General features: G+C 43.8%; 4 protein-coding genes across 4 annotated transcripts; all 4 read left to right on the top strand.

Moving 5' to 3' along the window:
• The first annotated feature begins 1,483 nt into the window (after positions 1 to 1,483).
• ano6 (anoctamin 6) lies at positions 1,484 to 8,871 on the top strand. Its single transcript, XM_088406758.1, has 20 exons — positions 1,484 to 1,778; positions 2,799 to 2,869; positions 3,024 to 3,152; positions 3,253 to 3,318; positions 3,580 to 3,870; positions 3,944 to 4,057; positions 4,129 to 4,244; positions 4,583 to 4,717; positions 4,781 to 4,886; positions 4,955 to 5,015; positions 5,104 to 5,249; positions 5,323 to 5,400; positions 5,635 to 5,863; positions 6,106 to 6,275; positions 6,342 to 6,439; positions 6,524 to 6,654; positions 6,850 to 7,055; positions 7,146 to 7,342; positions 7,832 to 7,937; positions 8,005 to 8,871. The coding sequence occupies exons 1-20, from the start codon at positions 1,688 to 1,690 to the stop codon at positions 8,212 to 8,214; spliced, it is 2,751 nt and encodes a 916-aa protein (XP_088262884.1). The 5' UTR covers positions 1,484 to 1,687; the 3' UTR covers positions 8,215 to 8,871.
• A 353-nt stretch (positions 8,872 to 9,224) lies between these two features.
• Positions 9,225 to 12,926, top strand: pwp1 (PWP1 homolog, endonuclein). Its single transcript, XM_088406608.1, has 15 exons — positions 9,225 to 9,395; positions 9,546 to 9,604; positions 9,705 to 9,856; positions 9,947 to 10,032; positions 10,091 to 10,187; positions 10,390 to 10,500; positions 10,581 to 10,711; positions 10,786 to 10,856; positions 11,480 to 11,576; positions 11,648 to 11,709; positions 11,770 to 11,878; positions 11,940 to 12,030; positions 12,108 to 12,229; positions 12,306 to 12,411; positions 12,479 to 12,926. Exons 1-15 carry the CDS (start codon positions 9,330 to 9,332, stop codon positions 12,571 to 12,573), a joined length of 1,455 nt encoding a protein of 484 aa, XP_088262734.1. The 5' UTR covers positions 9,225 to 9,329; the 3' UTR covers positions 12,574 to 12,926.
• Positions 12,927 to 13,458: 532 nt separating this feature from the next.
• Positions 13,459 to 14,472, top strand: mrpl42 (mitochondrial ribosomal protein L42). The gene is made up of 5 exons (XM_088406695.1): positions 13,459 to 13,598; positions 13,816 to 13,876; positions 13,948 to 14,032; positions 14,115 to 14,278; positions 14,364 to 14,472. Exons 1-5 carry the CDS (start codon positions 13,520 to 13,522, stop codon positions 14,407 to 14,409), a joined length of 435 nt encoding a protein of 144 aa, XP_088262821.1. The 5' UTR covers positions 13,459 to 13,519; the 3' UTR covers positions 14,410 to 14,472.
• Positions 14,473 to 15,008: 536 nt separating this feature from the next.
• Positions 15,009 to 17,177, top strand: ube2nb (ubiquitin-conjugating enzyme E2Nb). Its single transcript, XM_088406263.1, has 4 exons — positions 15,009 to 15,143; positions 15,978 to 16,224; positions 16,295 to 16,435; positions 16,719 to 17,177. Exons 1-4 carry the CDS (start codon positions 15,114 to 15,116, stop codon positions 16,784 to 16,786), a joined length of 486 nt encoding a protein of 161 aa, XP_088262389.1. The 5' UTR covers positions 15,009 to 15,113; the 3' UTR covers positions 16,787 to 17,177.
• Positions 17,178 to 17,238: the final 61 nt, after the last annotated feature.

The raw sequence follows: 17,238 nt of genomic DNA, 5'->3' as shown, positions 1-17,238 counted from the left end.
TTTTGGTCCGTTCTATAATTTCCCACAATGCCACGGGACTTGCGAATACGGAAGTAAATACCCCGTGGCATTCTGGGAAAAATGCTATGCTTTATTTTAGCGTTTTTTTTTTTTTTTTACCGATAAAACTCTTTGAAAGTGTTTGGCAACTGTATGTGTTCTTTACGATTCCACTGACTCAGAAGCTCCTCAAGAAAAATATTTAAACGAAAATTATTTTGCGCTCTAGCAGCCATCCAATTGGCGTCAATGTAATGGTCTGCCCTCCTGTGGATTTAACGGAGCACTGCAGGTGACTATTTCAGTGTGCGTTAAAGGTGAAGCACACATTCTTATATGCTTTCGGTCAATTTAATCCAGAACAACAATGTTAAAATGTAATCGTGATTTATAGCCTTGTTCACAATTTGCAGTTCACGCTGCTAAAAACAACCACTTTATTATTGGTGTCCCCAGCAGTGTTTCTACAGGTCCACATGAAAACACAATGAATTTGTGTGTAAAAAAAAAAAAAAAAACTTGCCTTAAGAAACTACGAGTAGTAAGTAAACCGATTAATAGTAAAATAGTGCTCCTTATTTAAAAAAAAAAAAAACTCATTTGGGGTAGCCTGCAATGCCCTGTCCGCAGGGTGGCATATTGTTACGTTGAAACAACAGAAATGTTGTCAAAACGTACCCGAAAATTTTCATAGAAATATTTGTATAGAGGAGCTTCTAATTAATCAAAATGACAAGCAAACTCCAGTTTGGAAAGCCAAGAGAATCGCTTCCAGCTGGTATAACGATGGCTTGTTTACATATTAACCAAACACTTAGTATGAAATTAAAAAAAAAAGGTTCAACAATAAAGTCGCCTGCAGTGTTCCATTATATCCGCAAGAGGGCAGACCATTACAAGGAAACCAATTGCATGGCTGTTTAGACGCCACAAAATTTTCATGAGTATTTTTCAAGAAAAACTTTTAAAGCTTATCACAACAAACAAATTCGCAAATATAGCCGAACTTATCTACAAGTGCAATCGACCGAGTTTGCCTTAAAAATGTTTCCTCGTCGTTGACATCACCACTCTTCTTTCACCAAGTGTATTGGTCTACGCCCTTGACTAATACAAATACCACACTTGCTTGACTCAAATGATCGGGGTCGTTATCCAGCTTCCACTAAGCCGTCTGTCGTTTGAATCAAACGGAAACATAAACAACCCTGCTCCACGGTGAACGTACGTAATATTTGTTTACACAGCGAAAGAGCAGTACTGAAACATGAGTAGCAGGCTTGGTGTTGTTCAAAGTTGTGTGGCAAAAGCAAATCATGTAAATCCATATCGTGTAAAGAAAAGAGCACGCCTTTTACATTTTTGATCGCATAAAACTCTAAGGTTGTCTTGATTTGCCAACTGGCTATGACGCAATCATATTTGCCCAAGTTAGGATTTCCGGTGACAAATGGCACTTAGCGCCTCCTTCGACCCCACCCTTGTGGTACCGCTTCTCTCAAGTTTAAGCTGAGCCCAAATTGGACCCAGAACTTGCGCTTTGTTGCGGAATTAGCCGGAAAACAATGCTTGCAGAACAGCGCTGTTAATGCCGGTTGGTATCCGAAAAAGCTGCGGAGATACTTGGGGGACGGGGTCGAGGGGGGCGGGGGTACATCAGCGAAAACTTTCGCTTTGAGAGTCGAAAATGGAGAACGATATCCTGGAGATGGAGTCCGTCTCTGATGCCGAGGAACTGGACGGAAATGCCCGCTTGGAAATGATAGAAGAAGATGTTGGTGAGACAAACACTTTTTATGTGCTTTTTCGAATTCGATCCCCCAGATTTCGCATTTTCTCCGTGAGTCATAACTTGAAGAAATCAGTGTGCATTGCTGCCATTTCCACTGCTTTCAAGTTCAACTGCGTGCTTGTTGACTTGGTGGCAACGCAACGTTGTGTTTTAGCCCATTGGGGGCGTGTCTCCATGCCTGGATGTAAAAGCAGAACCCTTTGGTGCCCTTGAGGGATGTCACATGGGGCCCTCTGACATTTTCTTGGATGTTGTGGTTCTGCCTAGCAATATCTGATTTGTTGTTGCCTCCACTCTTGGAGTGGGAGTGCGTTGCAGCCCACGAGTGGGACAGAATGAAGTCCAACCAGTCCTTAAAAGAGATAACATGGGGGTTGGCTTGTGCAGCTTTCAGGCTTTGTGGCGAGATTAATGTCCTTCATGTCCTTCCTTACCTGTCCTTCATGACAGGTATCCCAAAAGTTGAATATTTATCTGGGGGAAAATATTTATTTATAAGAATTTAGAGGAGTGGAGAAGTGGCAATAAAACATGCAAAAAAAACCCCAAAAAAATCTTGCAGTGCTTGTTTTGCTCTCACAAGGAGGATATTATTGATCCCCCCAAATCTAACTGACAACAGTTAGTGCACTTTGCATTCATGACTCATCAATTATTCACACTTTGTTCGCATTAAGAGCCAAAACACAGCGACAAAACCCCGGCTTGTTGCTTTGCTGGGATATTGAAGTGAAAGCGCACATGGAAAAGTGTGACCCTCCCTGCTGAAACGCAGACAGGAAGCAGTGCTGCTCACAATGGGCAGGGCATCAAACGGGCCTGACCGCATGTCTCGACATGCAACCCCAGCCCCAAAAAGGAAGAGCAGAAAAGCATCCTCGCCATGTGATTATTGTGAGCCGGTGATGCTGCGAGTCTCTATAGATAATGCGACCGAGCCAAATTGCAGCTGTTTTTCACATGTGAAAAATAGCCTTGATTTCCTGTCCTTGCTTTCCTTCTCCAGTTTACCCCGAGGAGTTTCTGCCTACGTATCATGGAATCCAGGAAGGCTCGGCGGTAGTTAAAGTGCCACTGGTGAGTCATTTTCTGCAGAATATCAAGTTTGATCATTGATTCATATAGTTTAGTTGTTTTTTTTTGAAGACAGTTTATGATTCACCTTTTTTCAGATCCATTACATAACGATTGTGTCAAAAAGGTAGTTGACCAACGCGGTTTTTGCCCGCAGGCCGAGTTCAACGACAAGCCCGATTCGCTCTTCTTCAACGACGGCGTCCGCCGCATCGACTTCGTCCTGGTCTACGAAGATGAGGACAAGAAGGAGTTTGAGAAGAGGCACACCTTTGCGCGGCGGAAGGTACCTGCTGCGCGAATACATGAAGTCCTGGGCCGGAATTGACGGGGCCGAGGGCGTCCCGAATTCAAAGTTGTTTGTGGCGCTTGTTGCTCTCGTGCAGAGGCGGCGGCAATACTTTGAGGCCAGCCTGATGAAAATGGGAATGGAGCTGGAGGCCACGCCATCTGTAAGTCTGACTTATTTGTGACCGTCGCATGAATGGGGGAGGGGGGGGGGGGGCATCTTGTAGTCTATGTTGGTGTCAAGAGATCTTGCCCGCCACATCATTCAGCGTGGCCGGCGAATTGCTAACGGTGACTTGAAATTTCTGGCTAAAATAATACATTTGCGGCGAGTAATCGGGATTTCAATTCGAGCAAAATAAGGGCCATTATTACTTGGGACGTAAACGCGCAGCCCGCGCCGTACGGTGTCTTACCCGCGACAGGTGTCGGACGGCAAGCTGACCTTCGTGAAAGTGCACATGCCGTGGGACACGCTGTGCACGTACGCCGAGGTGCTGCACATCAAGCTGCCCATCCGGCCCAACGACCTGTCGTCGCAGCGGCCGCCCTGGCGCCGCTGGCTCCGCGCGCTGGCCCAGCCCTTCTACCCGGACCGCAGCCTGATCGGCGAGGAGGCCCAGTTCTTCACCGCCCCCTTCGAGAAAGAGCGCCTGGATTGCTTCTACGTCCAGGACCGGGAGCTTTTCTTCGCTCCGTCCATGCGGGGCAGGATGGTGAGCCATCGCCGGCGCCCGCCGGGGGCCCTCGCGGCCGTCCGGCCTCAGGGGCCCTCTCGCTGCCTTCCAGGCTTACTACATCTTGAGCCGGGCCCCTTACGAGATCCGAGGCAGCGTCAAGAAGTTTGGCCTTCGCAAGCTGCTGGACAGCGGCGTTTACAAGGCGGCCTATCCCCTCCACGACGTAAGCGTCCAGCGCGGTTCCACGGGACCCCCGCCCCCGGCCGACTCATCCCGTCTTGCGTGTGCATCCAGTGCAGGTTTAACGTGGAGTCGCAAGAAGAAGGCTGCCCCAACGAGAGGTTCCGCCTTTACAGGGAATGGGCTCACCCCAAAAGCTTCTACAAGATGCAGCCGCTGGACCTTATAAGGTGACGCGGCCATGAGGTTTTGCTTTCGTTAGTTGTTAAAGGATCACGGTATTTCGAACTACCCGCGGTGCACGTGATGAAATCTTGTGGGGAAATGAATGACGGTTGGCCCGCAGTTGCTTCTTTCCGGCTCCTCCGACAACTACCGTTATTCCGCAAATATGAGACGCGCGTGGTATAGCGCACACCCTTAGTTTTGGGGTCAAATTCTGGTGTATTTTTTCTGCTACCGTGTTTCGGACGCACTGACAGTTTGGCAACAATGTAAAAATGATTGCAAAACAGAATCCATCTCATCTTCCTAAACTCTCTATTTTTCTTCCTTACTTGTTTGACAGGAAATACTACGGCGAGAAGATTGGCATTTACTTTGCCTGGCTGGGCTTCTACACCATCATGCTGGCCCTTGCCGCAGTGGTGGGCCTCTCTTGTTTCATCTACGGATACAAAACGCAAGAAAGCAGCACGTGGAGGTAGGCCTCCTTGACGCCGGATTATCTCCACTCCTTGCGGACGCTCTGGCCGCGCCTTTGCAGCATGGAGGTGTGCGACCCGGAGATCGGCGGCAAAATCATCATGTGCCCGCAGTGCGACCGCGAGTGCAAATACTGGCGTCTAAATAGCACCTGTGAAGCGTCAAAGGTCAGCAGGCGCCAACGCCTCCTTTTAGCAAAGCCGCTGGGCTTGAAGTTGACGTTTATGTTTTGCAGAAACTCTGCATATTTGACAATTTTGGCACGCTGGTGTTTGCCGTTTTCATGGCGATCTGGGGTAAGTCTTTTTTTTTTTTTTTTTTTTTTTTAACCATGACTCAGATACTCCTGTAAGGAAAAAAAAAAAAGATGCATTTATCTGGCAGTGACGCTCTTCCTGGAATTTTGGAAGCGCTACCAAGCCGAGCTGGAATACCAGTGGGACACGGTGGAGTTCCTGGAGCAGGAGGAGCCTGCTCGGCCCGAATACGAGGCCAAGTGTATATACGAGAGGAAAAACCCAGTCACGGGGGTCGGTTGCGCTCTTTCCTGATTTGACAAAAGCTTCCACCACTCACATGCGTGTGCGTGCGTTTGACATACAGGTGAAGGAAAAGGTGCCGTACACAGCCTGTGGACGATGCGTTCGAGTGTCAATAGGAATTGGCACCGTTTTATTCTGGGTATGTTTGAAATCCCTGTCTTTCAACTCATTCGTTTCATTATGCTGAAAATTCGATGTATTGAATATTGAAAACAGAATCATTCGCAATTCACATCATTTCAATGTGAAATTCAAAACCGATTATTCATTTTTCAACCTGCTGAAAAAAGTCCTACGTACCAACAATACACTTGACAATTTTCGCGTCTTTCAACGGAGCTTTTCTTCTCGTCATGTGGTCTCGCGCCTTCAGATCCTGCTGATCCTGGCCTCCATCGTGGCCATCACCGTGTACCGGCTGGCCGCTTTTTTCGCCTTCTCGGCCAGGCTGCGAGCGCAGGATCTGAAAGAGCTGGAGCCACTCAAGGAGTACGTGACGCCGCAGATGGCCACGTCGGTCACGGCCTCGCTCATCAGCTTCGTGGTCATCATGATTCTCAACATGTTATACGAGCGGGTGGCCATCTGGATCACCGATTTTGGTAATCAAACAGACTTTGGAGTATGTTCTTTATCCTCTGGGAGGAACCACTTCACGTGCGTCTGCACGTTTGTGTTTTACTGCCCCCCGGTGGCCAAATCACATACACAAGACGTTTCATTCTTTCCATTCAATTTGGTGTTGTTACATGCTTTTTGTTTTGTTTTAAGATACAATATTAGAGTGCGACTTTTCGTTTTCATGTTTTGTTGAACAAAGATGATTCGTTCTCTGAATAACCAGAGCTGCCAAGGACTAAGACGGATTATGAAAACAGCCTGACGCTCAAGATGTTCCTCTTCCAATTTGTCAACTACTACTCGTCTTGTTTCTACATCGCCTTCGCCAAAGGCAAAGCTGTCGGCTATCCCGGGCGACCCGTGTACCTCTTGGGAAAATATCGCAACGAGGAGGTAAGACTCGCCCTCCTCTTCTCGTGTCACCTCTCTTTTGATTCCATTTTGTTTTTTCAAATTCAGTGCGATCCCGGCGGCTGTCTGATTGAACTGACCACTCAGCTGTCCATCATCATGGGCGGTAAAGCTATCTGGAACAACATCCAAGAGGTCCTCTTACCGTAAGGAAGCCATGATAACGCAATAAGCATCAGTTAGGCAGGAAGAGCTCAGCTGAGCTCTGACCCGGCCCGTGCGTCTGGCAGGTGGGTGAAAAATGTCATTTTCCGCTACTGCACACGTGCACCGTCGCCCAAGGTGATTCCTCGCTGGGAGCAGGACTACCAACTTCAGCCCATGTCCAAATTGGGACTCTTCTACGAGTACCTGGAAATGGGTGAGAAGAAGCCAAATGTTCAGACAAATACACGGCATGCCTACTCAAAAGTGTAGTTTTTTTTCCATTGATTCTATTATATCATAAAAAATTCAAATGAATTTCCATCATTTGTAACATAATGCCACAAGAGTTAAACGTGTTAACGATTTCAATATGAGATTTCCACAATTTGATTTCTTTTCCCACACGCAGTGATCCAGTTTGGCTTTGTCACCCTCTTTGTGGCCTCCTTTCCCCTGGCTCCCGTCCTGGCGCTGGTCAACAACCTGTTTGAAATCCGCGTGGACGCCTGGAAAATCACCACGCAGTTCCGCCGCATCGTCCCGGAGAAGGCCCAGGACATCGGCGCCTGGCAGCCCATCCTTCAAGGCGTGGCCATTTTGGCCGTGGCCACTAACGTGAGTCCCCGCCTCCGTCGCGTTGACATTCCCCATTGCTACGGCGTCACCGGTGGGGATCCCCCCCCCCCCCCCGTGTGCGGAGCGCAGGCTATGATCATCGCCTTCACCTCCGACATGATCCCGCGCCTGGTCTACTACTGGTCTTTCTCCGTCTACCCGTATGGGGAGCACGACACTCAGACCATGCGGGGCTACATCCAAAGCTCCCTGTCCATCTTCAACGTCAGCCATTTCTCCAACAACAGCCGGCCACTGAGCGCACCCTACAACATTACCACCTGCAGGTACGAAGCGCACATCACAATTTTGGAGGGGCACAAAAAAAAAGAAAAGTTCTGTGCCCTCCGTTTAAACTTCAGAGCTCCATTTGTCTCTTGTTACAAATTAAAAGCATACAGTGTTTTGAAAAGAAGACACCATAACCCAAGTTTGTAAGATGTTCCAGTTCATCTGCTCTTCCTTTGAAAAGTGTCACAGCATGATGATACACACAAAAAAGACCCTGTTCAAATCTCATTTCCGTAGCACATCATGGAATTGATAACTCATGGAGTTTTCCCACCATTACCAGTTTATATGCCTTTTCTTTTCTTATGGGTTATGAATTTGAAAAATATTAAACGGGAAAGGAGCTGGATAAAATCTCTGTGTGCAGCCAGTGTTTCAAAATAAAATGTCCTGCGTTGTGCAAGCTATTTTGATAAAATAAAGAATAGAAAGTTGCTGTGTTTTGAGCTGTCTTTTCAAGCATAATAACAACTTTTTTTTCCCAGGTATCGAGATTTTCGCCACCCTCCCGGGCACCCAAAAGAGTACGAGTACAGCATTTACTACTGGCATGTGATCGCTGCCAAAATGGCCTTCATTATAGTTGTCGAGGTAAGAAACACAAACAGAAAAAAAAAACAATAAAAGCTTCTAGCTCCTAACAAATGTCTCTTGACAGCACATCGTCTACCTGACCAAGTTCATCCTGTCTTACGTCATTCCGGACGTGCCGTACGCCGTCAAAGAGCAAATGAAGCGGGAGAAGTATCTGACGCAGGTTATTCTGCACGAGACCAACCTCAAGTTGGTCACCAAGCGCCTCAAGCCGGTGAGCGACCGCTCAGACGACAAATCAGCCAAGGAACTCGCGCTGCATTTGGGTTTTTGAAAAGAAAAACAAGTGCTTGCCAATGACTGAACGCAAACAAAACTGACCGTTTTAAAAGACCATTTAAGCAAGCCAGTTGGACAATGAGGAGAAACTGCTCATGTGCTGGGGAGAAAATGTTTCTGCAAAGTTGATGTTACAGACAGATGGCATGATAAGCTTTACCCTTCTTGAATATTGACATTTCAGTATTATTGAAAGCCATATAGATTACACTTTTTTATTTTCCAATCAGCTCACCATACATCCAGTGAATTCACCAGAAAGAATCTGAGAAATGTAACTGAGATGAGACTTTGATCCTTTTAATAGCAGAATTGTCTGTATGTGAAATCAGTCAACATAAGTTTACAGAAAGTCTATCAGTCACTTTGCCAAACTTTAAGTTGTTGACAAAATGAAAAATGTCAGTCAAAAACTAAATTTATTCCGCCTCTATTTTTTTTTTTTGACCAAGGCTCCGATTATGTGACCACTGCACTGCACATTATTTTGACCCCATGTTGAAATTTGTGTAAAAAAGTTATCTGCAATACCTCTGCTGTATTATTGCCACACTTTATGATGGTACTGTAACCACTATAAAGGGCTTCTGGCATCTGTTATGTTCTTTTCTGTCATCTTTTATACAGGCCTATTAAATTGTTTTAAAAAGTATTGAGTCACTTTTTCAATGGGGGGAGGGGGAGGGGCAAAACAAACTAGTTTCACAACACAAGTGTTCATTGTTCTTTTGACTATTGTTTTAAATTTAATTACATACTGTGATAGCTTGAATTTGGATTTTACCCAACAGAAAACACATGAAATTGATTTTTAAGCAGTTTTCTACATTTCACATTAGAAGTGTTCATTGTTTATTTAAATTGAACCGATCCCACACTGTGACAGCTTAAATTCGGATTTTACCCAACTGAAAATACATTGTAAAAGTACAACTTTTTTAAAGCAGTTTTCTGTATTTATAAACAGGCAGGGTTTCCTTTTTTTGCCCATGACGTCATCAGCATGCGCACAAACCACATGGCTGTGTTGGCAGATTGAGCACAGAGTGCGAGTACATCAACAATTTGTAATATCTCTAGATCGTGCTTTCATAGTGTGTCCCACTCATCATGAGTTCTCATATTACTTGTATCGATTGGGTGAAGCGAGGTTTTGCCAAGGAAACGCCGGACAAAGTAAGAAAAACAGTCGAAACGATTAATCCGCTAGCATTAGCCTCACATATGCTAATATCAACAACATATCATGATCGTTTTCATGTGTTACGCTAAAATAATCCTGAAAGGTTTAGCTGTCAATTACTAAGTTTATGAACATATGAACAGGTTAAGTTGAGCCAGGAGGAGCTACAACGTATCATCAATGAGGCAAAAGAGGAGTTGGGGTGCGTTTAACTGCTGTCTTTTAAGAATGGTGGACGTGCTTACATTTTTACATATTTTACAGTTTCATATATATGTCTGAATATGTATCCCTTCAATCAGAGAAAAAGCAGCAGATGAAGAAGAAGATGAAGAAGAAGAGAAGGACGGCAGAACTGCAGCAGACAATGATACTGAGGATGTTCCCGAAGAGCAAAAAGAAGAAGATGAACTTGCGGAATACGGTTTGGATAAATATGATGAAGAGGATGTAGGTAAGGGTTGACAGCATTTTGTACAATCCTGATTTCACTGGGTTTTTGTTTTTGAGTCTATTATCCAGCGCTTGTTTGTCTGCAATATAGCGACAGCAAGCGTCTGGGATAGCCTGGCAGGTCTCACCGTGTACTCCACGAATGATGAAGACCCTTACATCACGCTCAAAGATACAGTGAGTTGAACGCTCGGTGAACGGAACCATTCAGGATGTAACAATTTGTCGTTTTTAGGATCAATACGAGCGAGAAGACTTCCTGATCAAGCCCACCGACAACCTCATCCTGTCTGGAAAGGTGGACAAGGACTGCTGCAACCTGGAAGTCTATGGTAAAACCAGAATAAATGAATGAGGTTGAAACGATTCATCACGAACTGTTGATTGGGTCTGAACTATTTAAAAATAACCTAATTTGAGATTGTTTTTTCTCTCATTTTTCTCTCTGTTTGACGTGTGATGTGCTATGTACTTGTTTTTAAGTTGATACATCGGTGGGTTAATCGGCGAAACACTAATCACTTTTTTTCCCAGTGTACAATGCAGAGGAGGACTCTCTTTACGTGCACCATGACATCCTGCTGCCGGCGTACCCGCTAAGCCTCCAGTGGCTGAACTTTAATCCAAACTCTGAAGAAACTCATGGTGAGATGAAACCTCAAGTGTCATATTTGCTCTCATGGAGTCAAAAGAGATGTGTCATTTTTTTTCATCTTTGTATCCAGCCAACTACGTCGCCGTGGGCAACATGACGCCGCAAATTGAAATATGGGACCTGGATGTGGTGGACTGCCTGGAGCCCGTCTTCACACTGGGCAGCATAAAGGCGGGCAAGATGAAGAAAAAGAGCAAGAGGGTAGTTGTGAATGTTTTTACGAATATCAGCACAGTGTTTTATTTTAGTGGCATTCTAATTTGGATGGATTTTAGGGTGCGTCAGCTGTCCCAGTTGAGGGGCATACGGACGCTGTGTTGGATTTGTCCTGGAACAATCTAGTCAGGTCAGTGAGTGTATTTATAAATATATGACATTTATTATTGAAGTATTGCCTCTAAAAAATGAGTATCATGTTCGCAATTGTTTACTTGTACAGTATTTCTCAAATGCACTTATTTGGCCCGCAATTTCTGTGCCTCTTTATGGACAGTTCATGATTTTGTCATGGATTTTATTTGTGTGTAAATTCAAAGAAATTATCATTGTGGAAGGCTTCCTCTTGTTGTAGGGTAAAGAATCATCTTTTCAAATGACATGCTACAGCGGTTTTCAACTATTTTCTTTTGTAATTGAGTGGAGCCCTTATTTGAAGCCAGTTCAGTGGAATGTAGAAAATTGAGGATGACACATTTGCATGAAATATGACTGAAAAATATATCACCTATCATTATTGTGGTATTTTGTTTTCTATAATTATTTTTCATCTGATTTCACAATGTCTTCCACTTTTTATCATGCAGTACATTGCAGTTGTATTTAACTTTTTGAGATTAGCTTCCACTACTTTGTAAGTCATCTTCTGACTGTCATGTAAATAAAATGCACCTACCTATTCATTGTTTTCTCTCAGCCACCTGCAAATGCTATTATTTTTTTGAATATTTTGTGTCCTGTTTGTATACTCAGTAATGTCTTGGCCAGCGGCTCAGCAGATGACACGGTCATCTTGTGGGATCTGTTTCAAGAAAAAGCCGTCACCACGCTGAGCAGACACACTGATAAAGTATGGCACCTTTCAAGAGCTTTGTTTTTGATTCCCCGTGGCAGACCTAACTCCCTGTTTTCATATTCTAGGTGCAGACCTTGACTTTCCATCCATTTGAGGCCCAAACTCTCCTATCGGGATCATACGACAAGTACGTAGCGCGTTGGATTAGCGGAAGAGTCCATGTCGGCAACCGGCTCTCTCTTTGCAGAACGGTCCTCCTGTACGACTGCCGCAGCCCGGATAACTACCGCACCTGGCGATTCAGCGGTCAAGTGGAGCGCCTGGTGTGGAACCACTTTTCACCGTGTAACTTCCTGGTAGGTTTTTTCCGGCCTAAACATTAGGAAGAGCCTGTAGTCATATTTGGTTGTGTTCAAGGCCAGCACAGAGGACGGATTTGTATACTGTCTGGACGCTCGTGCGGATAAACCCCTTTTCACGCTGAGAGCACACGACGAAGAGGTGTCAGGTATTCATGGGAAATCCACTTGAGCGTCGTCACGAGGTACTTTGTTACTTTCCCCGTTGACAATTGTGCATTTTTAGGTTTGTCTCTCAGCAGCCAGATTAAAGGCTGCTTGGTGACATCATCAGCTGACAAGCACGTCAAGATCTGGGACGTGTTGGGTGACAAACCCAATCTGGTGCATTCGAGGGACATGAAAATGGTAGGACCTTTGTTGATTGATTAAAATCCAAATTGAAAAGAAGTGGACATCTGACACGCAACGCTTGTGCGCACAGGGTGTGCTGTTCTGTGCCGTATGTTGTCCCGACCGGCCCTTCACTTACGCTTTCGGGGGACAGAGAGACGGCTTACGAGTTTGGGATATCAGCGACGTTGCAGCGGGTATGAACAAAAGTCTCTCTCCTTCCTGTCATAATCCTCTCAAATTGTTTTCGGACATTACTTGCAGTGGCTGCGACGTTCGGCAGCCGGGAGCGCTTGGTGGTCAACGCGGGATCTGAAGCATCCGGCGCCACGCCCGCAGCAGTCATGGACACGTCCTAGTGGACCAATGACTGTCTGCTCTTTCGACCCATTTTGAATATGTGCGTTTGTGCCGTTGGGTTTGCCAGTTGGTTGGCGAAGGCTGCAAGAAAATGCAAACTGCCAAACAATTATGGCTTACATATTTACTGTGATAACACAATGATATATGCCCAGGGTATAAATACAGTGTTTTGAATATTATAACAGTGTGTTTTGTTTGTTTTTATAGCTTCACTTGTTGCACTATAAGAGCCATCATGTGGGAAACAATGACAACCAATGACAACAAAGCAGTCATAATCCTGTACATCGTCATCAGATTGTTATTTCATTGCTTCACAAAATGAAAACATTTTCATTATCTATTTTGATGATGTGTTTGTGTTTATTCAAATTATAGTCCATTTGTTATCAAATGTAGATAATAACGTTTGTTACTTTAGATTTTTTTTGTATTAGAGTTATATGCAATGGATAATAATATGGATTACATTTTATCTTTTTGGCACGCAAGATAGTAAATAAGATGTACAAGTACTTCCCTTTATGTTTATATATACACACACATTGCAAGTCGATCTATTGTTACACAAGTTTAATAAAATTGTTTTTAAATAAGAGATGACATAATCAAGCTTTAAAATAAGAAAGTAATGACAATTATTTAAATTAACATTTGATTTTATTTGCCGTTGTACAGCACTATTTGTTCTTCCGGGTGGGCTCACGAAGCTTTTTTTTTTTTTCCAGAGGCTGGCATACTCTTTTCTATTGCAATGAAATGTTCCATTTATATTTAACGTATTTATTAATGATATAATTTGCTAATGTCTCGCTGTACAACAATAACTTTTAAAAGCCATCGCTTATGGAACTAATGTAATGCGGAACTGAAGTCAAGGCTTAGCAAGACGAAGGTATCTGACACGGAAGCAAATAGTAACGTACTTAAGGAAATTGCAGCATGGCGTCGGGTCACCTGAGCAAAATAAACAATCTAATAACAAGGGTTACCTCGTGTATTAGATTCCTGCATCCGCAAGGTAACCACTTTTTCTTGTTTTGATATTACATGCCTGAAATATTTATATGCTTGTATTTTTGCTGTTGGCCTTCAACGATCGGGAGTGACGCTAACGGCAGCTAACCTTGACGTTTGTATAAACACTTGATCCAGCGGCAAATATTCAAATTAACAGTAGCGATCCACCAGGTTAAAAAAAAAACAAAAACGCAATAATCGAACGATTTGTTTGGCAGTTCCCTTGGTTCCAGTTCGATATGCGTCTAATATTCGTGGTCCTTCCATTGACGATTGCAGGTTTGTCTCCTTTTTTTATATATATTTTCTCCTTTAAGATGCTGCGATTGATTGATTCTCTTGCGTCTCAGTGACGTGCAGATCGGTTTGACGTCAGACGGGAGGACCGTTGTTTGCTACCATCCAAGCGTGGACATTCCCTATGAACTCACTCAAGTAGGGATATACCTGTAGTGCAGTAACAGTACAGAAATTATAACCAACCTTTATAATCTGATGTACTTTGTCTTTTTCGCAGCCTATTGAAAGGCCCGACCCGCTGTGCAACCCACCCGAGACCCACGAGCAGGTGCTGAAGGCCCACCTCAGCAAGGAGGTGCTGAAAGACAAACCGGGTCCCACCATCGAGGAGCTGAGCAAAATGTTTTTCACCACCAAGCACCGCTGGTATCCAGTCGGACAGTAAGTCAACATACAAATGTTCATTCTCTGAAACATGAAGTCTTTAAAAATGTGCTCACAATGGATTTTCTCCTACTTTTTACAGGTACCACATGAGACGCATAAAAAGGAATACTCCCAAGGACAGATAGTTGTGTATATGTACAGCTTATGACTATGATTTTTCAATAAACTTGTCAGGAATGTGCACGTGAGTTTACTTTGGGTGTGCATTTATGTTCTTTGTCTTTCTTTCTTTTTTTCAGTTTGAATATACATTATTTCGTTTTATATTTCACTTTTTTGTGAAGTTTCAATATAATTATTATGTTTTGCTCAACAAATGATTTGTTTAAAAAAATTAAAATATATAATACTGAATAATAAAATATTTCCCCCATTTTTATTTCTTTCAGAATCGACATTTTTATAGATTACCGAACACTAGACTTACTAGTTACTTACTGTTTTCAATACATACATATATTTTGTTTATATAATGTATAATTGTTTTGAGAAATAGGTAAAAGAATAAAATAAAAACTTAAAATAGAATAAAGTACGGGACATACACAGGAGGTTGTACCAGTACGTAGGATTAACATAACTGATTCAAACATTTCTTATATTTTCATTTTACTCCTGGGGGCAAATTACAGATGAGTTGCATTCACCGAAAAAAAGTCTAAACAAAAAGCAAACCTTCCTGACCAGCCGCATTTTTTCCTGTGACGTCAGACAAAACCGGAAGCGGGCGTGGTGGTCCCCGCCCCGGTAGCTAGCCTAGTCCTTCCAACCTGAAGAGAAGGCGACTGCTCGGCTAAAAATATTAAAAATAAAACAAAACGAGTACAAAATGACCGGTTTGCCTCGTAGGATTCAAAAGGTATGCGCCAGCAATAGGCCGTTGTACATTTTTTTTGTTAAACGGACTCGGGTGAAGTCTCCGCGGTGTTATTTTGAACGCCAATGCCTGGAACGCGCAGCCTGACGTTAGCACTGTTAGCTTTGCGGCTAGCTGCTAGTTTCTTTTAGGTGTTTGCTTTGACACTTGTGCTCCCTTGCTTCCACGTGACTACGCGAAATTACATATATTTCTATTTTTTTAATTTTATCGTTGGGATTTAAAGTCATGGTCATGTGGTGTGAACACACAAACATAATGACACGCTTCGAGTAGAGCTATGAATGGGATTCGTCTGGCTAGCAACTGAGTGGCTTCAAATTAAAACTACTACAATTCACACACCGAAGTACAGGTTTATTCTGCATCGAACATTAAGGCCTATCCAAAATAGTTCTGGCCCGCAGCTCCACTGGTTTTTAAAATCGAGTTTGGCAGGATTTGACGGCGATCAGTATAACAAAGCTAACTGGCAAACGACATTTAGGAAGCACTTCCTTGTTACTGTGTGATAGCGTCCATTTAACATCGCTTTGTATCACGTTGCAAACCTCAGCTTTATGTGTTAATGTTTTTCTCTAAAATGTGAAGCTTATTTTTTTTTCCAGAGAAAAACTACATGATGGACATGAAAGCCTAAAAGTCACGATTTGCAGATATCGAGTGTTTAAACTCATTGCCTCCATATGGTATTACATGACACCAATGCTTTCCGTCCTTTTTAAACTGTCACCAAAAAGAAATGCCTAACTCTGAGCATCAGCATAATGACTTGCCATGTGGTGATTCCCAAACTGTGTTCCGACCCATCCTCAGGAGACGCAGCGGCTCATGGAGGAGCCCGTCCCCGGCATCATGGCGACGCCCGACGAAGGCAACGCTCGCTATTTCCACGTATACATTGGGGGACCCAAAGACTCTCCTTTCGAAGGGGGCACATTCAAACTTGAACTATTTCTCCCGGAGGAGTACCCCATGGCGGCCCCTAAAGTGCGATTCATGACCAAGATCTACCACCCGAACGTCGACAGGCTGGGGAGAATATGTTTAGACATTTTGAAAGGTAAGCTTGAATGCATTACTCGTGACGGTTGTTTTCTTAACGTGATATTTTTTGCTGTGGTCTCCCGCAGAGAAGTGGTCTCCAGCCCTGCAAATTCGTACAGTGTTGTTATCCATCCAGGCATTACTAAGCGCTCCCAATCCAGACGACCCCCTGGCAAACGACGTTGCCGAGCAGTGGAAGAAAAGCGAGAGCACCGCTATTGAGACAGGTCGGGATTCGCCGTTTTTCAAATTAATTTCACAGTGCAGTACAATGTGATATGAGAGGACAGGAACTGAATTTATTACCATACTGATTCAGTTATTTCTTGTGTTTGATAAAGAATAAATTAAAAAGACATTGGACGAGTCTCGCAAAAAAAGGATTGCCTAGTGAATGACAACATCACAGATTATTTTTCAAAATCGTTGAGTCCTATTTGGTCCGGGGGGCAAACAAAGGGAGGGAAAACCTGTTCCCTTTCAGGTTACTTTGACCCTTTTTCGTTCCAGCCCGCGCATGGACCAAGCTGTATGCAAACTGCAACAACGACCGTCACAGTAGCAGCACCGGCGTCTGAATGTCATCTACGACATGTACTCCTTTACTGTCAGCGTATGAATTTGACGGACAAAATAAGAGTATAAGTCCACATCTATTTGAAAGAAATCTACTGTTGCAGACCTGTGGGGGTGACTTTCTTTTTTGTTTTTTGTTTTCTCCTTTGTAAAGATGCTTTTAATGTCTCTCCCTCCCTCCCTCCCTCCCTCCCTCCCTCCCTCCCTCCGTCCTTTTCCACTCCAAGCCTTCCCCTGTGTTGCTATTTAAATGCATGGACAGAGAATGACACCCTCCTCACTACAGTCTTAAGACGAATAATGTGTGTTCATTTAACAGTATCTAGGAAAAGCCAGGCGCACACTGGTACGAAATCATCTTGCATTAAAGCTGTCCTACTTTTAATACATGCATCATTTGTCAACTCATATGTGTTGTGGTGATTCACCTGAGTTGGTTTGATGGCCTTCTTGC

Source organism: Hippichthys cyanospilos, chromosome 22, assembly GCF_059441005.1.
Source record: "Hippichthys cyanospilos isolate Australia breed blue-spotted pipefish chromosome 22, RoL_Hcya_1.0, whole genome shotgun sequence".
In the NCBI taxonomy this organism is placed as follows: domain Eukaryota; kingdom Metazoa; phylum Chordata; class Actinopteri; order Syngnathiformes; family Syngnathidae; genus Hippichthys; species Hippichthys cyanospilos.
Note: the sequence above shows the minus strand (reverse complement) of the source record. Positions and strands in the feature narration are given on the sequence as shown.